The 24,185-nt window shown below is 36.2% G+C and overlaps 1 protein-coding gene across 1 annotated transcript in view; it reads left to right on the forward strand.

The window, feature by feature from the left end:
* The window catches only part of MINDY3 (MINDY lysine 48 deubiquitinase 3), a 46,170-nt gene extending 21,985 nt beyond the window's left edge, over nt 1–24,185 (forward strand). Inside the window, exons 11-15 of the mRNA XM_058028523.1 lie at nt 12,718–12,790; nt 13,595–13,667; nt 18,603–18,690; nt 21,886–21,957; nt 23,173–24,185. Coding sequence (XP_057884506.1) covers nt 12,718–12,790; nt 13,595–13,667; nt 18,603–18,690; nt 21,886–21,957; nt 23,173–23,322 — 456 coding nt within the window. The 3' untranslated portion in view covers nt 23,323–24,185. The remainder of the gene's footprint in view (nt 1–12,717; nt 12,791–13,594; nt 13,668–18,602; nt 18,691–21,885; nt 21,958–23,172) is intronic.

Below are 24,185 nucleotides of genomic sequence, written 5' to 3' on the forward strand. Positions count from 1 at the left end.
TTTTTCTGAATGATATCATCAAAGTCAGTACCATGTAGACAGCAGTGTGATGCAAATAGGTATAATTGCTCTGTTAATGCCAGTCCAGTGTTCCTGTCACAGTTATCAGAGCTAATGCTCAGTGTCTGCAGAGGCCATTTCCTGACAAAAATCCACTTCTAATGCTCTTTCTTTTAGGATGCTGAAGGGTTTCCTGGGTTTAGACTAACTGGGTGTCAATTGGTCTCCAATTGGTTCTCCTTTCTTCACTGAACTCCACTTAGGCTGTGTAGAACTTCAGCTTGTGATTATTAAAAAACAGAACAAAGAATTGACATGGTCTTGGCAAAGAATTTCTTAGATTTTTTTTTTTTGTTATTATTATTAGGCAAAGCAGGAACTGAAGGTGTATAAAAGCTCTTCGTTTTTGAATTTAAGTGTCTAACCTCACCCTTTCTAAAGTAGCAGTTGTTGAGCTTTTCAGGTGGAGCAGAGATGTCAGCTACAATGGAAATACAAATTGTGTTGACAGTCATTTGAAGCTACATGTCAAAAACTGCAGGAAGAAACTTGAATTTGTTGCCGAGGGTTAATCAGCACGTTGTTAAAGTAGCATGTGTAGTTGTGTAAATGTGTTTGATACCGAGGATGTAGCTTCTAGTTTGGTGGTGAGTTTGATTACATGAGAAAGAAATGTTCAGAATGGAAAGAGAAAAATGAACTGTGGAGGCAAAACCAGTGCTGATTAAATTTAAAAAAAAACAATTGAGTTTTCATTCTTTCAAGCTGCATATATTTTACAGGAGCATAAGGCCTTATTTTTGAATAGAATAATGTTAGGCAATTAGTAATTATTCTTTAAAGCAGAACTGTAGTCAGTTTTGTCATTAGCTGAGTAATTTGGTCTAGAAATCTAGAAACAGCAATCTTCCTATAGACAACTAGCATGGGAAAATTAGGGAGCAGAATAGAATCTTCATTTCCTTCAGCTTGGAGGTTTAACAAGCAAAAGGTTTTACTCAAATTCTGCATACTGCTCTACTTAAAGAAAGAAAGCTGGCTGCTGTTCTTTAGTATTTAGATGTTGGATTCAGATTTTTATGCTAGATGAGTGATAAGCATTTTTCTTCTATCAGTGGAATGAACAATAAACCACCACACTCTTCTATCTCAGAACATTTTGATTTAAATTTTGTAGACTTCTATTGTTGTCTGCCAGAATACATTTGCACTACTATAAATGTGGACCATTCTTTTAGCTCTGACTGTAGAAATGTTTTATTTTGTAAAATAAATTATTTTGTTCATTGCTGCCATTCTAAAACTCTCTATATTTTCAATGTATTTTAATGTGCAAAATGCAGCACATTATCTTTGGCTGAAGGTCACATTTATAGCTTAAAGTGAAAATTAATTTACCAAAGTATGTAGTTTGGCTTGAGCTCTCTTGTAACTGCTGCTGCATGAAATAGCTATAAACAGAGACAGTTGAGTCAATTCCTAGTTTTAAGACAAGTCTACAATGGGTCAGCAGTTTGTCCTGTTACTAGAAGAGTAAGTTTTCTTCTACCTGCATGGTCTTCATCTCCGCATCTTGACTGTCATACCATTTCTGTATGTACTCAGTGAGTTACTATCCTTGTTTTAGTACAGAGATTTGGAGATAGAGAGAAATAACAAATAATTTCTTTATTGTTTTGATTGAAGCACATTTTATTAAAGACAGTATCAGTAGTTTTGTTGTCTGGGACATAACCAGCCTGTCACTGGCCAAATAATTATTTGTACTTAGATCTTTTGGAAAGAAAACAGAGTCTGGAAATATGTGAAATGGCACCTCACATCTTTATTTCTAGGGTAGACTGTCTTGAAAAATACTACAGCTTATTCTGCAGATGGGTAAATGTTGAAGTCAGGAAGCACATGCAAACATCTATATTATCTAAATAGTTCTTCAAAACTCTGATAGTTGTGTGTATCATAATAGAGCTGGAAAAACTTTGTGAATCATTGCAGGGGGTTCCCTAGCAAAAGCCATAAGTAGTACCATCATATTATTTTTCTTCACAACTGTTGTGTGATAAAGTCAGAAAGCTGCTTAATGCTCAACAGTCCAGATTTAATGTTTTCTGAAAAAATAACTTTGGCTATTACTCCTAGTGGTCATGGGCTGTGCATTTGCAGCAAGGTAGATTATCTATAGGCTACTAAATCCAAGCAGCCATCATTTCTGCCTCTCTCTGCCCACTCTTCCTTTCAGTAAATAGAAAAACTTTCAAATGGCTTCAGTCCAACAAAAGCAAACAAGGGATATTTCATCTGATACAATGAACTTCCCTGCATGCTCTGTCAGACAGTGTGAAGGCAAATATGTGATATTGCAAATGTTCCCTAAAAATCTGCTTTATTACTACAGTCTTTTTGTGTTGTTTTTTCTCTTTCATTGTAGGGATAAGAGAGAGTAGGAAGTGGGGCAGCTCTAAATGAGGTTGTGATGTTCTGGATGAAATGCTGTACAGGCATTTTTAAATTATTTTTATGATACTTATAGGAAGTTTTGACAGGCTGAGACAACTCAGAACTTCTAGGAATGCCAAAATGTGGTCAGACACTGTATAAAAGAGTACCAACAACTTGAAAGGTTATGCAAAATATAACAAGAAAATGTTCCAGTGCAAACAGTAGGAAGAACAGCAGGAGGTTAATAGGTGCTTTCTAAATTGTGTTGTGACATGCAGATCCACATTGTGCTGAAGTTTGAATTCAGACTCATTGAAAGTGAAAGACAGCATGGAATAAATGTATGTCTGCTGACTTCAGGTGATTGAAACTGTGGGGACACTTCAGCTGTGTAGGGCTTTAAGAAATTTCTTTTGTTTCTATGTCTTTGAGCACAGAGGCCATCACAGAATTGGCTATCTATTTTCAGTTACAGCAGTGTGGCATTTCTAGACTTGAAGAGTCAGATAAGCAGAGAAAACGCCTGTTTAAGAAATCTGAATAAGTTACAAATTACTGCTTTTGAAGGAAAATGTCCTGTCCTGGACTCATGGAACCACATTGGTTTTGGATTACATTTTTTTATTTCCCTGACTTTGATCACTGTTACCTGTTCTACACATTCTCAGGGCCTTTCTTCTGCATCCTTGATAGCATTGTCTCTCAGAAGAAAGAACATTGACTTCTCTTCCTAAACAATCTCTTTCATCAGAGTTCAGCTGAAGGGCACCTCAGCAAACACTGCCCCTGCTATAGGAGAGCTAAATGTGGGGCAGTGGTGTTTACCAGAGCAGGGCTGAGGGGAGTGTGAGTTGGTGCAGCATTAAGCTCAAAACACCAACAGAGATTGTCATTGCTGTGAAAGGAAACAAAATGCATGTGTAAAAAGTCAGTCATTATAACTATGTGTTAATAGTTCTAGTTTCTACAAAAATAACCTATGTGTATCCTTTAATTTAAGAACTTTTCTACTTAGGGAAGGGAGTGAAAAATGTCTTTGCACTTCCTTTTGTTTTTCACTTCCATGTCCAGCAGGTAACCAAATTTTGAAAAATATGTTTTCATCAAAGAAGAAATTAAGATCACATTTTGAAGATTCCACTTCAGAAAATGGTTACAGAGCACATGGCCATAGAGTTTTCTGTAGTTTTAAGTGTGAGAGGAATTGATTCTGTTGGAACAGTCTGGACATCTAAATGGAAAAGATATAGATGTGTGAGACAGCAGAAATCATTTCTAGACTACAGTAGGGTTCCCATTTTCTGTGTGCTGTTTCAGACCAGGGAGGCAAATGCTGTTCTGTTTTTGACAATAGTCCTCACCTGACTAAATCAGCATTGACTCTTCAAATATTCCTATTGTTAATTTAAGAGCTCCTTTCTGCAGGAGGAGAGCAACTTTTAAAATTAATGTTGATGGAGGGTGTGGGAACTGTGGGCTCCCAAAAAGTATTGAATATACTATACTGGTTGGTTTAAGATTTGTAGTGTAAATGCTATTGCTAAATGAACTTAAGTTTTTCTGCATAACATAGCATTTCATAAGTTCATAAGTAATCCTAAATGACTTTTATAGTAGAAAGGCCAGCCTGAGAGTTCTCTCTCTATTTAGTATTTTCTTGTGCAGAATTGTTCTGTACATTTGATTATCTGTGCTTTTATGTGCCTTCTCTAGTTCACCCAAGTGCTTAATTTTTGATGTTATATGTTAAGTTTAATGAGAACTATATCCTAACAGTTCATTCATTTCTAGGTTTACATTTTTTCCATCTTGAACTACCTTTTTTCTGATACACATGTCACATCATGGTATGGTTTGGGCTGGAAGGGACCTTAAAGATCCAGCCCCCATGCCATGGGCAGGGACACTTTCTACTAGACCAGGTTGCTCAGAGCCCCATCTAGCCTGCTCTTGAACACCTCCAGAGATGGAGCAGCCACAGCTTCTCTGGGCAACCTGTTCTGGTGCCTCACCACCCTCACAGTAAAGAATTTCTTTCTAATATCTAATCTAAACCTACTGTCTTTCAGTTTGAATCCATCTCTACTTGTCCTGTCACTACATGCTCTTGTTAAAAATCCCTCTCCACCTTTCTTATAGGTTCCCATCAGGTACTGGCAGGCCCCAGTTAGGTCATAGCAATTAGTATATTCCTTATCAGGGGTTATCTTTGTGGAATCAGTCCAGAAATTGAACTTTGAATGGGAAATTTGGAGTCATTTCCACACAGAATTTTTTGAGCCCTAAAAGTTAAACCCGTCTTCCAAAATATGGAATTTAATATGCCTATAGTAGTACACTGAAGAGAAGGCAAATAAAATGAACAACTTCTCCACATGCCCTATGTACCTTTAGATGAGGTAAGAGGTAGAAATCATAAACCTTGATAGTGCCAGGCTCACAGCATCCGTTCTTTGCTTTACAAAGCACCTTCCCTTTTATTTTATCTTTTAATTGTAGCCTAGTAACTGCATATTTTTTATACCAGATAGTGATACTGGGAATACTAAGAATTGGGAATGTAGTATGCACCATGTGACAGAGTGGTTGCTCAGCTTATGAACTGATTATCTGCCTGTTATGTGTTCTGTTTGAGGAAATGGATCTCTGTGAATGGCTGTTAATCCTTGCTCCCTTGTTATAAATTCATGTTCTGGATGGAATCCGAGGAATCATTCTTCCCCTTACAGTTTTTCTTCCCGAGAAAATGTCCTGAAGTCATTAATGTATTACAGAACTTAGGAAACAGAGTTTTAAATAGAGTTAGTGAATGCCTATTAAAGATATTTTTAAGTGAAGTGTTCTTGAGCAAAGCAACAGGGAAATTATTTTGTGGCCATTTGTCTCTTTGCATGTTTTTTCTCCAAAATGTCTGAAGACCAGATGTTCTTTTTGAGCAGGGCACCATGTATCCTTGGAAGTGGAAGCTTACATATTCTTTTATTCTCTGTTTAGCCTGCCTTATTCCCATGTTCCCAGACCCCATTGGGATAGATGCAGGAACTAGAAACAGAAAATGAGACTCCCAGCATGCCAACATATGCTTCAGTAATAAGAATAGGCTTTAAAATAGTAACTGTTGTAGTCCTGTTCTGAAACTTTGTGCCAAGTTCTGCTTTTTGCAAAACTTGCACACGGTCTAATAAACGGTGACATGACAGGCTGAACTTGTGTAGAGAATTTCTATCAGGAGACTTTGGGTCATTTTAAAAATGGCACGAACCTGATTGAAATCTGTGTTGTAGCTGTTGTTTGATCCACAAAACCTTAATACATGTGACAGCTGTGGAATCCTCAGGACCATAGGGTGAATCCATGTACAGCATCAGATTTAATCCAAGTACTGTCACAAAGATCTTTAGCAACCAATTTCTAACCACTTTTTAAAAAGCATTGAAAAATAAGGTTTTTATCCCTTTATTTACTCGTTTAATAGCCTCTTTTGATAAGGCAGCTTTACTTTCAGGTTAGGATATGTAAATGAATGAATTGAAAGTCTGAATGTGGAAGGATGCAGAGAAAAGGCAGAGACAGGGATTGTCTATGGAGGAGGAATCTTTGAGCTCCTAGCAAAGGTGAAGCACATTTAGGGATGCTTTAGCTAGTGCCTTCATTTTCTGTTTTTCTTCTCTTACATAGGAAGTTACATGTGATTAGCTGTGAGTATAACACATTCTCTTGTTTCTAAAACTCAACCTCATAGCTACCTCACCTAGCAACCTCATTTAGATATTTAAGTACATTTTTCCCAGTGTTGGTTTGTTTTACGTAAGAAGTTTATGAAATCTGTTTTCTTTGTATGTTACAGGGAGTCCAATCCTATTTTCTTCTACCAGTTGACAGTTTACGGTATCTTATATGTGTACTTTAAAAATAACTGTTACAGAGAGGTGCCAAAGTTGTCAGAGACTGTGGTATGAAAATATTGAAGCATTTCAGGTGTATTTAGGGAAGAAATTCAGTCACTGCCCATGTGCAGTTAAGAGAGCTCATGCAGTTGGAGTGAAGTGAGATGGGCTTTACTGTATAATACAGCTGTAATGAAAAAAAATAATGTGTTTTGAATTAATAAAAGAATAAAATAATTGATTTTATAGAAGCTAATATATTCTGCTACTGTTAGTGTAAGCTACCTGACTTAATATGCTTCAAATATGAACATAAATGGCAATACTGCTTTTATAATATATGAAACTGTGGTGTTTTTGAGTAACAGTGGATCATATGCCATTATTAATGTACTGTTTTTCTTCATTGCTTCACAAAGCTTGTACATTTCACTTGAAAAGATATAAAATGTTTCTGTTAGATTAATGAACCAGGCGAAGAATTGTCCTTTAGAAACACTTGGCATATTTGAGTTATAAAATAATTAATCCTGTCTGTTTTCAAAAAGCATTTCATCATTCTGGGTTGAAGCAAGTCAGAGGGTTTTCGTCATCCCAAGAGAGAATTATATGGTTTAAGTGGGAAACTGAATACTGTGGGCTGGTTTCCAACATTAAGTGCAGCTTTCAGTATTGTTAGAACTGTATTAGAAAGATTTAAATTTCTGCAGTCCATCTTCACTGTTTTAAAGTTTGCTATCAAGTGTTCCTGTCATACATGTTCATTTCCCACCTCCTTATTGTAATTCCCAAATTACATTACTACTAATTAGAATTAGTAGTATGTTAATACTCACCACTGTGTTGTGTAGCAATCAGCTCATGTCTATAGGCTGAAATAGTACTAGATGTAGAAATAGTTGTTGATACTAGATATTAAATTTTTTTAACGTAGAAAATGGTAGCATAGTAATAGAAGCTAAAGTTCATCTTGAATGAATTATATTATGGAGGTTTTGGAAGTCATAGAACATGGAATTTGTCCACTTACAGCTTGATTCCTCTTAAGAACAAAGTTTCATGTTTATATAGCATTGTATTCTGTCTTTCAACAAAAAAAAAAAGCTATGTGAATATAATTTGAAAAGCTGCCCTTGCAGATTAAGCTTTTGACTGGAGAGTAGTATGTAATTTAGTTATTAGAGAAGAATTCCAGTAAACTCAAATTTGCTGACTCTTGATCTATAATTCCAGTAATTTATTTTTACTTTCAAAACAAAGACATTTTGTGTTGATGAGCAAAACAAACTAGTAACTGAATAAGAAAAGAGCAAAACAAGCTAGTAACTGAATAAGAAAAATACTATATACCAAATCTTTATTGGTTTACAGTAATCTTTTATGATCTATCTGTAAAAGCAAGGAGCATGTTCAAGAAGCTCTTATGTTTTAACAAGTCACCATGTGAATTGTTACCTTCTTGTAATGGTTTAAACTAAACCACCAACATCTGTGGCAATGTAACTGTAAATAGGTATTTGCTGTACTTTTGAATTTCTCTTATTTTTAAAAACTGCAACACTGTGGCTTTTTTGTTGGCTGTCTTATTAAACCACCCTCTCTCAAAGGATTGGAGGATATATTGTGGTTTCTATAACTTACTTGAGTGTATGTTGGAAGCCGCACTTTCCAGACGAATAGACTGACAGGCTCCTCGGATTTCTGTCACTATTTCTTTTTCTTTGGTTTGTGTTCGCTTTTCTTCCACAGCCTCACCCCACCCTTGGATCAAGTAGGCTTTCTTTTCTGTCTGGTACTATGGGTGAAGATGAAAAAGAGTTTGAAGTAGTCCGTATGTAGCTTTTCTTTCTTCCCTGTTGAGAGCTCGTTTCTGTCCTCAGCAAGGCACTGCAGGTACTGTAGAGTAAATGCAGCTGTTTCACCTTTGCAAGGCAGTGTACAGCTAGAGCCAGTTTGCTTCCTTTTAACCGCCTTGTAGCAAATTGCTTGTCATGAATGTTCCTCCCCCAGGACCACCACTATCCCTAGATGAACACTTTCAGATTACCTGTTGTCCTTTCCTGGTCTAAACTACAAGGCCTGTATTTTATTTTCTGACCACTGATAAGAATTCTGCTACTTTGGGTGTGGCATTCTTCCTTTTGTGTCTTTTTCCTCTCTTCTTATTTAAGGAAAGTATTTTCTTTTAGCATTTTCTGCATCCCAGATAGACTCATAGCCCCTCTTCAAGGCCTAGGAGGATACAGTATATGATCTTTGACAACAGCCATTCTGAAGTAGAAATAGTTGTGGCCACAGAGCTCTTGTATAGTGACAGAAAAGTCTAGAACCTTTCCTTCAGTTTTTCCATGTACATCTCTAAAGTGGAAAAAACCTTGTACTCCTTCAAATATTGTTTGGGTATGTTCCAGTTGTTTGGCATTTTTTGATGCTTTCTCTTGTGGAAGATAGTGTGCTGCAGAGCAATGGCACATTCTATTGACCAGCACAAGAAAATCATGGTAAGCAGGCTGTGCAGGGCACTGCCATGGCTGCAACAGCTGAAGGCACTGCCCACTGCAAGCTGCTGGTGTGGGTGATGTCCCTGAACACAAATGGGAGTCTTGAACTAGTCTTCATTGGCCATCTCTCTGTAAAATAGTCTTTTAAATTAAATTCATGCCAAATAACATCAAATGGTTTAGGACTGACTTCACGGGTAAGTGTTCTAGGATTTGACTTGCATTGTTACCATGACATAATTCTCTTTACTGTCCCTTTCCAGACAGACCCTTCACAATAGTCTGCCTAGATTGGCAGTAGATGATATGTTGGCATTTTTAGAGCCAGGAACTTCGTACCTCAGTGGTCTCAATACTTCCTCAGTGATGCCTAAGAGGAGAAAACATCAATGACCTTTCCATAACTGTTCTGTTCTTTGTATGATGGTAATAAAAACCTCCCTTTTTAGATCTTAAGGACTCTCTTTTCCTTGGTTTGATAAATAGCTCCTAGGAAAACCTACAAAAAAAAGCTGCTATTTAATTCCAAGCAATGCCCAAATTCTATTGAGCCTTCATCTTAATGAGAGTCAGCAACTGGGTTTTTGTATCATTCTAAGTCTTTGAACCTTTTTTTGCTGCTGTAGTGATGATGCATTTCCTGCTTTTCAACTGATACCAGTCTGTGTTAAATTCTAATTTTTGGTCCACTTCCTAGCCAGTCCCTACAAGTAAAATTACCTGATAGCTTTCGGACACAAACTCATTTGTATGGATGGTGATACTTATGGCACTTCTGCTCCATGGCCCCACATAAAGCTGCATTCAATTAATTCTGTTCTCTCTTAGCTAAGTGAGTTGTTATATCTCAGGCTATAAAGAGCATTTCAGTTCTGGCTTTGGTAGCAGGATCCCTTCACCTTTTGAAGAAGAACATTCTCTGTGTGCTCCAGGGAGAGCACAGAGTGGATGTAGAGATTGATTGCAAATGAATGATTGCAGCCACAGGAGGATCTGAAGTTGGACATTGTCATTTCAGAGCACTATCCAATTTGAAATGCATTCCAGTTGTGTGTGAAAAGCCTCTGTATCCAGATTATAATGATACAGTTACATAGTACATCGGTAGGATTGTGTGAAGTGTCTTTTTTCTTTCAAAATACAATCTCCAAAGGAACCTTGCTGACACATAAAATCAAATTTCTTTTTGAACCAACTCCTCACTGAGTTGCTCTGCCTGGCATCCAGTTTCAACAATCAGTTGTGAGACTCCTGTAAAATTGAAACTGGGCAATGGATTCAGAAATCAGCTAGAGAGATGGGAATAACTTTCAGAGATCCCATCAACCTTGTTTTCTTAGGAAGCCATTTTGGAAAAGTTGATGCCTTGAAAGCCACTGATTATAGCATTGAAAAATACACAGTTCTCTCTGTAATACAAGACTGAATTGAGTAAACCAGTTTTCCAGATGTGATTACAAGTTACAACAAGTTAAAAAGTTGATAAATAATCAGTGTTTCTATATTGTTTTTAAGTAAATTTTAAAGAAGAAAGTTAGTATTACAATATATAATTCTTCTACATGTCACTCAGTAGTGATAGTGTATAACCATAAAGCACTTCATATGCAAGCAGATTTCATTTTTCAGGGCAAGGGATCTTTCAGGGTGTGATTTTTGTAAAAATTCATAGCCTGGATTTTGGTGTGGCTTAGCCTTTATGTTCTGCTTTGGATTTGCAGAATGAAAAGTTTGGGAATGTTTTCATTATAACTTATGAAGAATATTTTTTGCCTCTGAGGCTAAGCATGGGATCTTAAAATAACTGGTTCTGCTGATGAGAATAACTTTTCAAAGTAATATAAAATGACTTGTTTGTGTATCACAAGAGCCAATGAGTGAAACATGATTTTTGGGACATGTTGTTCTTAGTATTGAAAATAATTATTATAATTAACTATTTATGAGATTCCCTTATATGGAACTTTCACTGCATGGGTTACATCAAAATACAATTCATAAGGCTGGGGTGGGGAATCTATTTTGGCACATATGGTGAAATATCAGCTTGGGCAGCTGAAATATGTTTTTGTTAGATGTTTATCACATTTTCAGCTTTATTGCATGAGGGACCTATGGTATTTTTCCCTCAGTACAAATATATGGACTAATTGGAGTTTTTAAAGTTATCTGCATAGTGGAAATTAATGACATGATGAGAAGTTGTGTGGGATTTGTATAGAAAGGAGCTTGCATTTTAACTTTTTACACTACAGCAATCTCAGTGAAAAGTTTGAATTATTTTACAGGTAAGAGGTTGGGTTTTTGGTCATCTGACTCTGAGACAGACTTTTCTGTTTCCATCTTAAGTTACTTGCTTAGAGCATCAGTACATGACATTTAGTGAATAAAAAATATTAAGATGTAACAATATGGAGGTTTTACCATATTTGAAAGTTCCTTTAAAAGAGAGAGAAGTTTTCGTATGACTAATGCATTTAGTGACTTTGTCTCTTAGTTCTTCCCATGTATACATACATAAACTGAAAAACTAAGGACCTGGAAAATTAAAATGCTAACAGAAGTACACAATTTTTGCAAATTGGACTATGAAAAAACTTGTTGGCAGTTGTGGAAGACTTGCTTTAAAGAATCTGTTTTGTGTCACATGAAATTGTGGAAAGCACTGCATGAACAAGATAATTTGTGGGTAGGGAGGACAGTGCAAATGCTTGTCTTTATTCTTGGATTACATTAAGATTGTGTGGAAGGAACTGCATACTTGTAAAGCAAAGTGGAGCTATGTAGTTTACATTTGAAATTCTGTGTCTATGCCACTGGAAGTTACTTTGGGTTATATCCTTCCATACCATTGGGAATTCTAAGTGTTCTCCCTTGTTACATAGGTTTTGTGAGCTGTTGATTTTTTAAATAAGAAACTACCACTAAAATATCCCTTCTTCAGAGTTAAATCCTGAATATTGAAATCACTAATCATCTTGTTGTTAATAAGCTTTGTGTGCTATGGTATCATTGGTTTTAAACTGAGAAATATTTACATTAATTTATTGTAGTACACTGTGATAATGAAATCTATTCCTACTTAGTATGTTTTGTATTCCAGATTATTTAAGAATTGGTCAAATATTACAAAATTTCATAGTGTATGTATGTGCCTTATATAATAACATAAGTGACAGGGTATGTGCTGAACAACTGCACAACTTCATACTTTGTTTGGCATCCTGAAACCAGCTGTGTTGAGCTAATATAGTCTTTTTATCTGAAAGTACTTTAAAGGATTTTAGAACCTATGTAAACATGAAGATACATTGTTAAAATATTGGTTTTCTTTAAATGTTCTAGTTATCATTCATTTATAAAATCAATGGAAATTTTTTCATTAAACAGTGGATTTATTTTTATTAAGTCATATTTATGGATTTTTAAAAGTGCATTATTGTGATACTGAATTAATATAAAAATCTAGCATTTTTATTTCCAGTATGTAAAGCAAGCAAATTTCAAGTTGTTCTCATCAGGAGAGATGAGCAGGACAAAGGGACTCCTTCCAAATTATTTTCTCCTGAGCAGTTTCCCACTTAGAGCTCTTGAGTACAAATGATTGGAATTGTAGTTTCCAATTAGCTTTTGTGCCACAACATCTGCATTGATAAGACTTGCATAAAATTTGTGTAGAAGTTTGTGGAATAATCTTTAGCACACTTCTTGATTGTTTTATGTCACTATCAGCAAAATTGCCGAATAACTTTTCTTCTTTGGATTGAAATTTTCATTAATTTAGGTTCCAACTGGGTGTAGTATGGCTAAATATTTTCTCAGTAATCTATATCTGAAGTAAGAATGTTTTGTAAGTTTTCTTTGTGGGTTTTTTTTTTTCACCTCCATAGGACATGGCCCTTGTTGCTCCTGAGGCACCTTCAGAACAAGCAAGAAGAGTTTTCCAGACATATGACCCTGAGGGTAAGGGCTGTACTTTGTGCTGAAATAAGATTTTTTTAGTAGAAATGTACTCGTTAAGAGAGGAATGAAATGTCTGGTCCTTAAGAAATTTTCAGTGCAGGAGTCAATCTACAAGTGACATTGAGCACCCTGGTCTACTGGAAGGTCTCTGGGTCCACAACAGGCAGGTTGGAACTAGGTGATCTTTAAGGTCCCTTCTCACCCAAAACATTCCATAATTCTATGAAGAAATTACTGGAGAATTCTGCAGTAAGGGAATTTGTGCAATAGGAAGTAGAGTTTTTAAAAAAGACATTTTTAAACCTTGTTACGTTCTTTGCAGTTAACATAAAGGTTAAATAAAATTTATTTCACCTATATTAAATTTGCATTAAACAACTGATCTGATATGATTCATTCTTCATGAGATTTTGTTCTTGAGTGTATGCAGCATACATGGAAATTTTCTTATGTTTTGGAAAACAGAGGATGTCTAGCATTGAGGTACTATTTTAACTGATCAAAAGGGAAAAATGGTGCAGTTATTATCCCAAGGTATGTCGTGGAGAACTCTGTACAAAGATAGATGCTTAATACTTGCTAAGAATTCAAAGTTTATGAGTAATAAATCCAGTTTCTGTATTGCAATTTTATTTTTATTTTTTTTTAAGTGCCAGAAAAGCATTTGATAACTCCTTTCCTTCTAGAACACCAAAATTTGCTTGCAAATTTTACATGTAAAGATAAGTTTGTATTTTTAAGTGAGATTTGTGCTGGAAAGCATTTTGTTTCTTTTTCTCACAAGAAACTTTGCTACTTCTTCAGATAATGGGTTTATACCTGACACACTGTTAGAAGATGTAATGAAGGCTCTGGACCTTGTTTCAGATCCTGAATAGTAAGTATAATAAAATTTAAATACTACAGAAGTATCAGTTAATGACATTAATTATCATTTAAGGCTTTTTTTTCTTGATTCCGTTTACCACATATGTATAAAAATTTTGGATTGATTTTGGTTTTGGATTTTTTTTCCTAGTTTGGATTTTTTTCATTCTGGGCACAGAGTGTTATTTTCAAATGTTAAGCTTGAAGTTTAAGGGAAGGAATTAAAATTAAAATGGCTCTAACTTTGGTAGTAATAACTAGAAGAAAAAAAACCCTTCAAATCTACTGCATTACTATATATTCAGGAGACAGTCAGGATTGTATTTTTATATATTAATGTAGGTGAAATGGTGTGTCAGAAGAGCTAAACAGTCAAGATATTCAGAGGGAAGTCTGGATTACCGGGATCTTTCTGCTGAGTTGGAAGCTGAAACTGCTTCAGTTACAGTTTTGTTTCCACCAGCACTCAGGACCTAGTAGTGCTTATACTTGCCATTTATTTTCAGAAATAACACATTGATTCCCAGGGTTGGAGTTAAATGTTTTAGCTCTAATACGGACAGATAAAACTAATATTAAGTGACAGCAGTTAACCCTCAATGTCAAAACTCACCATGTTTTGTGACTAAATGCTTAACCCAGAAAGGAGAGCCAAGCACATGCACTTTTTTACTGCTGCAAAAGTTGCTTCTGCTCTCTTGTAAACATTTGGTCTAGTTCAGTTGGGTCAAAACTGGAATGACTGTGGAGACTGTGAGTTTACTTACCAGAGCCATCTGAAATGTGGTTGAGCCTATTTTGTGTCCTTTCAAATGTTTATAGTGTAATTTATGATGAAGTTTACTGAGTTGTTCTCTGGAGGAGAGGAGTAAAAATTGAAATAAAGAGATACCCAAACCAAAAGAAAGTGCAAGACAAAAGGCTCACATTCATATTATAACAATAAGTGGTGAAATTTGCAAAAGACATTTTTTTAAAAGGAGAGGAAAGAAACAAAGCCATTGTTTAATAGGTCTGAGAAGATGACTTGCACCTTTTTGTTCTACTTTCTCAATTTTTTGTTCTACTGTCTCTGCAGAAAAATTCTCTCTTCGTTCAGTGTTTTTTCCATTTGGTTGTTTTTCTCTCAGGGCATTTGGGGCATAGCCCTGTCGTATTTTATTTGCATAGAATATAAAATATAAATTGATGTACAAAGAGCCAGTCAAAAGACCTGCTGCATTGAAAAGCCATGATCAAAACATGGAATATGCAGTCTTAAATCATCTCCTCTTAAATAAATATATGCCTATTGCTATTATCTTGAGAACCTACTCTGTTTGGGCTCTAGATGTTCTGTCTTTTTGGTGTGGAACACAAGTATAAGTAATGTATTTCAAACTCCATACAGGCTTTTTTGCTTGTTTTTTGTTTGTTTGTTCTTAAGTAAAATTAAAGGCCTTGCCTCCAAATGTATTTTTTAATTTTTTGATTATCTAATCCAAGGCTTTAAGTTTCTCAGAATCTCAGAATGTATAAAGATCAGACCTGATTAGAATTGTAGAACTGTAGAGGGGAAAACTATAGAGCAAACATGAATTAGCAAGGTGACTTAGCCAGTACTGAAAGTCATTGCATGTGTTTTTAGTAAAATTTTTTAGTGTTTTAATAAATGTATCTGAGAACACACCTGTCTCATTTGTTTTGCCTGTTTCTAAAAACCATTTGATGCCCTTTAGGGCACTGATTAAAACACATCTGTCAATGTAGATTTAGCTTGCTTAAAACATTTTATGCTCTCTATTTGACCAGTAGTGGAGGCTTTTGTTCCCACACACTTCTCAGCAATACCAGTACAAAGGCCATTGCCCCAACACTGGGAATCTCTGGAGTTCAGGTGCCAAGCTTTGCACTGAGGAGACTGAAACACAATCACAATTTCAGTAGCTCTGCTGTGGTACCAGTAACAGTGAAAGGTGTTAATGATTTGCTGAAGGAAAAAGCCTCACTTGAAACACAACACAATCCAAGTTTATTAAATCTACCCTCCTGCATAACTGATTCAATTTTGTACAGTGGCTATATTTAAAAACTTACATGGTGCTGTATTTTTAAACAGTTCTTGTATTTCTTTACTGAGTACATACCTTGCTTTAATTTTATTACATAATTTTAAGTACATTTTTAAAATAATCTGTTATGGTTCTGTTTGCAAACACAATGTTTTTGCAACTCTGCTGCAGCATTTCAAGAATTTGGGCAAGTTTCAAGCAGCCACTGACATAGCCAAAATTTTGTACTTTGAGAGCAGTGAGAATGAGGAATAGAAGGATTGAAGTCCAATATCTTACAAGTTCTCAGTCGTGGTTTCACTTAAGTAGAGATTTTTTTAAAAAAATAATAAATTAGCATTGTTTGTAGGATACCACATTCAGTGTTATGAATTTTAAAATTCTTCTCCCAAGGACCTTAATGAAGCCACTCTCTTCAGATTTGCATAATACATCCTCTGTGTGTTAAGGGAGAAACAAAAAGAATTCAAATAACTTACTACTAGTTCTATGTTAGGACCAAGAAAGGAGTAAAGGTGAAGAATCATAAGTGGTAGCGAAAAAGACAAAATGCTTTTGTGCAACAACCAAAAAGACCTTGGAAACTACACCTTCTGCTCACAGCTCCCAACAAAAGAGACCTGGGTGTTGGTTAAAGGCCTAAGTAGTAAAAGAGACATCTATGAGAAACTGAGTGTGTTGTCTGAAAGGAAAATGTAGTGTGTACACTAAAAAAATTGGAAGAATCTGGATTTATGGAATGATAAATGCAAATACAATATAAAGCAGAGTTAAAATCTGTAGACTAATAAATAAAGTTATAAAACAAAAACTAGTAGTATTCTTCTGAGCCCATCAGTGCTAAGGGGCCTGCAAGAGGTTTGTAGTTCTGATAGATGATTCCCAATGTTTTAAAAGTATTCAAAGTCAAGTGGAAAAGTGCAGTGAGTTCTTCATATTCACCAGAGAAGGTGGTAGGGGGCAGTTCTCCTCATCACTGGAGAAGATCAAAGAGTGGTTCCACACTTAAGCCTTTGGATGGGTGGTCAGAGTAATTAACATTCTGAAGTGTCAAAATAAGTAAAACAATGCAAAGTCCTGAAGAAACATCAGACTGACATTGCTGAACTCTTTTAGGTTACCTGCCACTGTGAACTGTGCTGGTACCAAAGAGTACAGGAATGAGAAAGGTGACAAATGAGCAATAGGACTTAGAAAAGATTTGAAGGCCAGTCTAGAGAAAATTGACATGTAAATGTTTCATGTGTAAACATGGAATAGGAAGGAACATTTTTCATAGATAAAGAATTGATCAAGGAATAAAAATGTCACTTTTTCCTTATAGAGGTAGATAATTAAAGGGATTTTACAGGAATTTGTATTAACTATATGAATTTTGTTATTTTATCAGCAGGATTTGACAGTAGGGATTTGTATGACTGTTACTGATAAAAATGTGTTTGAGATGTTAAAAAAAAGTGTGTAAGAGCAGCAGAAGTTACTAGAGGGTATGGGAACAGAGAAGTGCCGATAAAGTAAATGTAGATTGGTTGCTCAGGAGATAAAGCAATGCTGATTTCACACTGTGGGTCTGTGAACTAGATATTACTGGTCAGGAAACAGATCTTGAAATTTAAACTCATAGTGATAGCCAGACACATGGAGCGGGATTCATAGGAGTTATGTCATTGTATAAATGCCTGATGTTTCACTCCTTCTTGGGAAAAGAATATTATAGAAAGCTACCAACAGGGCTAATTAAAGATCCAGAATGCCATTAGTGCAAGGAAAAGCTAGGTTGGAACTGTTTGACCTGAAAAAGATAGACAACCACTGACACAGTAAATAGGGAATGACTATTAATTGCTTCACACAATACAAAAATGAGGTGTCATCAAACTGAATTAGGTGACAGAGAAGACACTTATTCCCACAACCCATAGTCTAATTTGTATTTTTTGAGTGGAGTTTATTAAGAGCAGAAATGTAGATGGATTCAAAGCCATTTAGGCACATGCATGGAAAGAAAAATATATATCTTTGTGTTTTAGATACTGCCTGTCACTGAAGATGTCTTTGAGCAGCAGACTGCTGGAAAGGGGAGGGTAAACTCAGGATGTGTTTGTGCCCTGTTGTTCTCTGTTGTGAGCACCCACCACTGAGCAGTGTCAGGAGCAGGATTCTGGGCCAGGCGCTCTGTTGGTTTGACCCAATGAGGACGTTCCTGTGGACGGTACAGCTTGTAACTCGAGCGCAGGGCTAGGTAGATGCAATAGATCCAATCTGCTGCCTGTAGAAATATACTGCTTAAATAGATATGTAGTCTTACAACTGACCTTCGTTTGCAGTGACCTGAAATTAGACTGTAGTCATGCAGTAAGGCTTCCAGATTAGTATTGTTGGTATTTCCATTGTTTGTTGGTTCTGGCTTCTTTGATACCGAGTACGTGATGTAAATAAGAAATGGATCTGTTAAATTTAATTTTATTTCAGCGTACTTAGAAAATCTTGGAAGGTTTTCAAATCTCTGTTTAAAAACAGGTTGTTTGGCAGTGACAGAGCTATATTTCAAAGATGGCTGGGTTTTGTATCTTTAAAGAATGCTTACAAGACAGCAAAATGCCTTTTGGGCTGTAAACCTGGTTTTAGACTATACGGCTTTCAAATGATTTTACCAAATATGGTGGTCCTTCAGAATTATCACTTATTTAATTTAAAATAATAGATTACTTTTACTTAAAAATAACCATGTTTTGGCAACTTGCATGCCATTCTGGTGCAGTTGTCACTTAAGATTAAAAATAGAATAGTATTGCTATACTTGGCAGTCAGTACTGTGGTAGCACAGCATAACTTAGTCATGCAAGAAGAAAAGTGTCTTACTCATACTTTTATATTCAATGTTTTTATCTTAGTGTAAACCTCATGAAGACCAAATTAGACCCAGAAGGACTGGGCATCATACTACTGGGTCCCTTTCTGCAAGAATTTTTCCCTGAGCAGGTAATCAATATATATTCATTGCTGCACAGCTTTGTCTATTCTGTTTGGCTTTGAAATTCGTTGAAAACTTCCATGAATATCACAAGAGTAAATTTTAATAAATATTGCATTCATTCAACTCAGCTGATCAGCAGATAACTTCTGTATTCCACCACAAAAAGGTAGACTTCTGTTTTCTATAACATGTCTATGATTTTGTCACCTTTAGACTGGAAGGAAACTCCATTGTTCTAAATTTAACTTCAGGAAATATATAATCATTTTGAGTATGACATTGAATTGTTTCCTTACTCAGAAAGTTTTTCTGAGTTTGTTTTTTCTGAGAATAAATGACCATACTGGTTTTATCAGTATTAAAAAGGTTGCTTGCAAGTGCGAAAAGGTTGCAAACATTATTAAAACTATTTTTAATAGCTTAAAATAGTTTAATAATTTAAAACTGTTTTTATGTACATTTCTTGATAATGTGAAATTTTTGACAGTTTAACAAAAATTCATTATAAACTTAGATTTAACATATGTGGAAATTAGGGTTTTGGAAAATTATTTTCAAACTCTCGGTCTGTTGCATATATTCTTTAAGACTGCACCACTAGTGAGAGGCAGGTGTTAACTTAGCACTGCTTTGTTAACTTTCCCCTTTGCCTTGGATCACATTTTCCTGCTCTCACACTGCCTCCCTGCCACCAGGAGCCTCTATAAACAGATTTGTGGTAAACCAGAACAGGAAGCTGGTCTGGGTAAGAGCTCAATTTACATGTGTGTAGGGCTTGTTCCATGGCCATGCACATGCTTGTATTGGCAAAAATGAGCAGGTTTACCTGAGGCAGAAGAAAAGGCTGGTGGAAGAAGGAGAAGGGCTGAGAGGAGTACTTCTTTAAAAGCTTTTTAGCTTAATGTGTCACTGAAGCTATGTGGCTTACTTTTTACAATCAAGGAAAAGTGAAACTGATGGGTTTAAGTCCCTTTAACAAGATTCTTTTTGTTAGGATTGTGCAGCACTGGGTATAACATTCTGTACTGTGAAGCATTCTGGTCAGTCAGAAGACACTGGAAATGCACTGCCAAAGATGGTAGGGACTGAATATATCATATCATCCAGAGGCTTTCATCATTTGGAGGAAAGAGAAGGAGGAGTTAGTGCTCATTTTCTCTGGCCTTTTAGAATTACATCCACATTGTATTTTTGCCAACTGTTTCTTCTTCCTTTCATTTGTTTATACAGAAGTGGAAATATATGTACAATTGAATATAACTTATTTCTTACAATTATAATACATTTGCAAATCTAGAAGACTCCACTGCTTCATTTTAGGCCCCAGATGCTTAGAATGAAGTTCAGAATGCCAAAGAACATCCTCCATAATTGGCTGTGCCTAAGCTGTCAAGTACCGTGGGCCATAGGGAGGTGGAGGAGACAAGAGCCCCATTGTATGGGGCTGCTGCCTCTCATGCCTGTCATAAGGGCATCAGTGACTGAAGAAGGGAGGCTGGAGAACAAAGCACAGTGCAATCATGGGCAGAACCCTACCTTGGTCACCTTGGTGGAGGAACTCTGCCTCCTGTTAAAGTTGGAGCCCTTGAGTCAATGCCTGTCTGTCAAGTGCTAATTCCCTGCTGTATGTGATTCCCCACCACTCAGTTTTTCCTGTCCTGTTAAACCTTCACTGGCTCCAGTAAAAAACATGGGAATTGTTACTGCCTTATGGGTGCTGTTTGAGCAATCAGCATGTTATAGACTGGAACCTGCCAGTATCCATTTGATCAATCTGTCTGTACTCTGTGCATCAGGTAGCAGTAGCCCTTACCCATACTGACACCTTGCTCAGAATTCTTTCTGAAAGTGAAATTCTGCAGAAATGATGATGAATCTCTTTGAAAGTCTTTCTTTCAAATACTGTGAGGAAATAGCAGATACCAGTGGTGGTTGGAATTCCTGATTTTAGTATTTGAACATCTAGCTAGGGCTCAAGAGATTCAGATTAGATTCCTTTGCTGAGAATATTCAAACTCCTATTCTTACTCTCCTAAAAAGTACTCAACTCCCATCTCAAAAGCAGAGAGGTATCTCAGCTTTCCTTCTGAAAGCTGTTGGCTTAGAAAAAATTATTCAAAGCTATTCAGCTAATTATTCAAAGACTCCTTACTACTTAGGGCAGTCACCTGTAGAGGGGGATTCCTGAATTCCATGCTAGCTGGTTTTTTTTTTTGGAAACAATAACTGCACAAAATTCTTAACTTCCATGGCACAGGAACTGGGAAACAGCATTTTTTTCCCTTCTGGGTGAGCATTACTTCCTCAGGGAAATGAATGTGTCCTGTTTCCATCCCAGGAAGGCTTAATTTTATTTATCTCTGTAAAGCAACTTCTGTAAGCAGAGTTACCTCTTACCTTCCTTTTCACCAGCCTGGATGGCTATGAGAGACCCATAGAAAGACAGAGTTTGTGAATCATTCAAGAGCAGAAAAATGAATGAGGGTTTTCTATTCTGATGGATGTACTGTAACCTGAGCAGATTTATTCTCATTCCAGCCTTTACTTCCATGCTCAAAAAAGGGATAAGCTTTTGTTTGGAGCCTGGTCCAGTAGGCATGAAAGAACTGATACTACACGTATTTGTGTTTCCTGGTTCAGTGAATCCAAAGCTTTCAGTCCTCTTAGGACTACAGCATTTAAACACCTGGAATGGTAAAGATCACCAGAGCCAGTAGCTTTGCTGTTGGACCTTGGCAGAACCAGTGTCTTCAAAATTAGTGTGGTTAGGCAGGCATGGGAGTCTATGAGCTTTTTAGCTCTCACAGGGAGGGCTGGAGATTGGATCTGGTCCTTAGTAAAAAACTTTGTGCTGTCCAAACCATCATAAATACACATGCATGTGACTACTGCATAAGGTGTCTGACATTAAAAATCAGGATGGCTTCTCCATAGTCAGTGCTGAAGTTGTACTTCAGATTGTCCAGGTGAACACAGAAAATCATGGCTTGCTCTTGGGGGCATTACTCATTAATTTACTGAGAACTGTGCTTTTATTTCTGATAAGAAATGTGAAATGAAGGTTTTGTCACCTAAAAGAAATGGCACTTTTTAACAGTTTTCTCAAGTCTTATTGGTTGAATGCATCTGTCTAGTTGTAAAGAGAAGAGAATCAAGGCACAATGGATGCCACATGAAATTAACTGTCTTCTTTCTATTAGGACTCCAGGGTTTCAGAGTCATTCACTGTTTACCATTACAATGGACTGAAGCAATCTAATTATAATGAAAAGGTAAGATTTACAATTAAGCCCTAATAAAGTCACAAAGCAAAACTGAATATAGTTAAAGGCAAAATACTCTACCTTGAAGGAGACTTTTTATAAAACTATTATTTTGATTATTTTCTTGCAAAATTATACATTTGGAATTGGAAACTTCTTTGTGCTCCTAATCATATTTGAGCTATACTGGACTGCTTGGCCAGACCACATCTCTGAAACTCTGCATTTTGGAAAGAGCACTTCTCACACCTACATGTCATAAGGGGGGGGTCTGAACTGCAAGGGACACTGAAGATGTAACACACATAAAGTGCAACTTCTAGAAGTAACTCAACATCTAATTTAGGTTGTTTAGAATTTTTTGTGAATTTTTTTAGTAGTACACACTCATATCAAAAAATGAGTATTTTTTTTTCAGCCATTTACTGAGGAAACAAAGATGACCTGTTTCATTTTCAGCATTCTTGAAAAAGGGGTGTACCAGACATAATATGACTGCTTCTAAGTTCCTGAAGGAGAATTTAGAGTAAAAGATTGTAAGGCATTAAGAGACATAAGGAGCAAGGAAGACTTAAGTAAGATTTCTTCCAGAAAATTTACCTGCTCGGTCTTTGGAATAGCTTTTAATTAAGTCCTTAAAATTAGCCCTGTGAAATCTCCAGCGGTTCCATACCCCAAAATGTAAGCAGAAGCATTCAAAGATGAGGGTTTTTCAATTTCATACTTCCATTTCATTAAAAAAGGAAGTATGTAAAACTTCACAGATTTGATGTGTGTGGGATTCACATTCTCTGAACTTGAGAGAAGCAGAGAAAAGAATGCTTGAAACAATTCTTATCTCATTCGCTGCTCCTCTTGTTGTTCACAAGTGGAATGCATTGTGGAAGATTGTTTACCTGAAGGGAGTTGGTAATTGGATTCTGGTGAGAGTGTTTTGATCCATTGGCCAATTGGATCCCTGTGAGTGTGTTGGGACTGTTGGCTGACAGTCATGAGATTCTGTGCAGTTGGTGCTTGTGCAGATTAAGTTTAGCTGTAGTGTAATAAAGTAATTAATTAGCCTTCTGATATCCATGGAGTCCTCCTCGTCATTTCTCCTGGACATCAGGCAAAAATATCACCGATAGATGTGTATCATAACCAGTCCTCTCCTGGCCTGGTGAAAATGATCATCTCACCTCCCATTTCTTGAGCAGGCTGACAGAGTTGGGTTTGCTTTGCCAGGTGATGTATGTGGAGGGCACAGCAGTTGTGATGGGCTTTGAGGAGCCCATGCTGCAGACGGACGACACCCCGGTGAAGCGCTGCTTGCAGACCAAGTGGCCGTACATAGAGCTGCTGTGGAGCACGGACCGATCCCCTTCCCTGAACTGAGCTGGCCAGGAGCAACACCAAACTGCAGCTCACTGTGTGGAGTTATACACTGGTATCACTGAGGAATTGTAAATAATGATTACAAACACTTTTTCAGTGTTAATTGGAATATTTAATTTTTTAATCAGATTGATTTCTATTATAATAGTTTGTCTTTTTTGGCCACTGTAGTACTGTTAATGTGAGTTATCCTAAAACAAAAAGCCTACTTACAAAGTCTTACCATTATTTTGCCATCTCATGAAGATTTGAAAAATTCTGATATTGCAGAATCTGCATATTAGATGTCAGATCTTTAAACATAAAACATATTCAGCTTTCTCAAAATCATATAGGCATGTTTTATTATTTAAATTATATTGGCTTACATTACAGTACCATAATGTGTGGACTAGACTGGCCTTTGCACTGGATATGTTTTAATGAGTTTAAATTTTCTGCAGTTTTTCCTAAAATCTAATTTTACCTAAAGAGCTTGCACAATGTGACATAAAGAAGATACATTTTTAGGAATAAGTATAATTCTTAAATACTCTTTCTTGGCAGTTGTATATTACTGTGGCTTAGTTATTGGGCATGTTAAAAGTGAACAGAAAATCTGATGAAAACATAGATATATTAATATTTATTTGAATTTGTATAAAGGAAATGTAAAAACAGCAAAATTTCTTGTTCTATAACCTTTAAACTATTCAAAACTTACAATATTGCCAAATACCTCTTCTTAATTTGTCCAAACAGCAGTGTAAGCCAGCATTACTGTATGTGTTAAGTGCATGAGAACATCTGTTATTACATTATTATATTCCTTTATTTATTATCAACTTCTTAGCCCTAAAATAAAATCTTTTCCTTGAATCATA

Source organism: Melospiza georgiana, chromosome 1, assembly GCF_028018845.1.
Source record: "Melospiza georgiana isolate bMelGeo1 chromosome 1, bMelGeo1.pri, whole genome shotgun sequence".
Taxonomy (NCBI): Eukaryota; Metazoa; Chordata; class Aves; order Passeriformes; family Passerellidae; genus Melospiza; species Melospiza georgiana.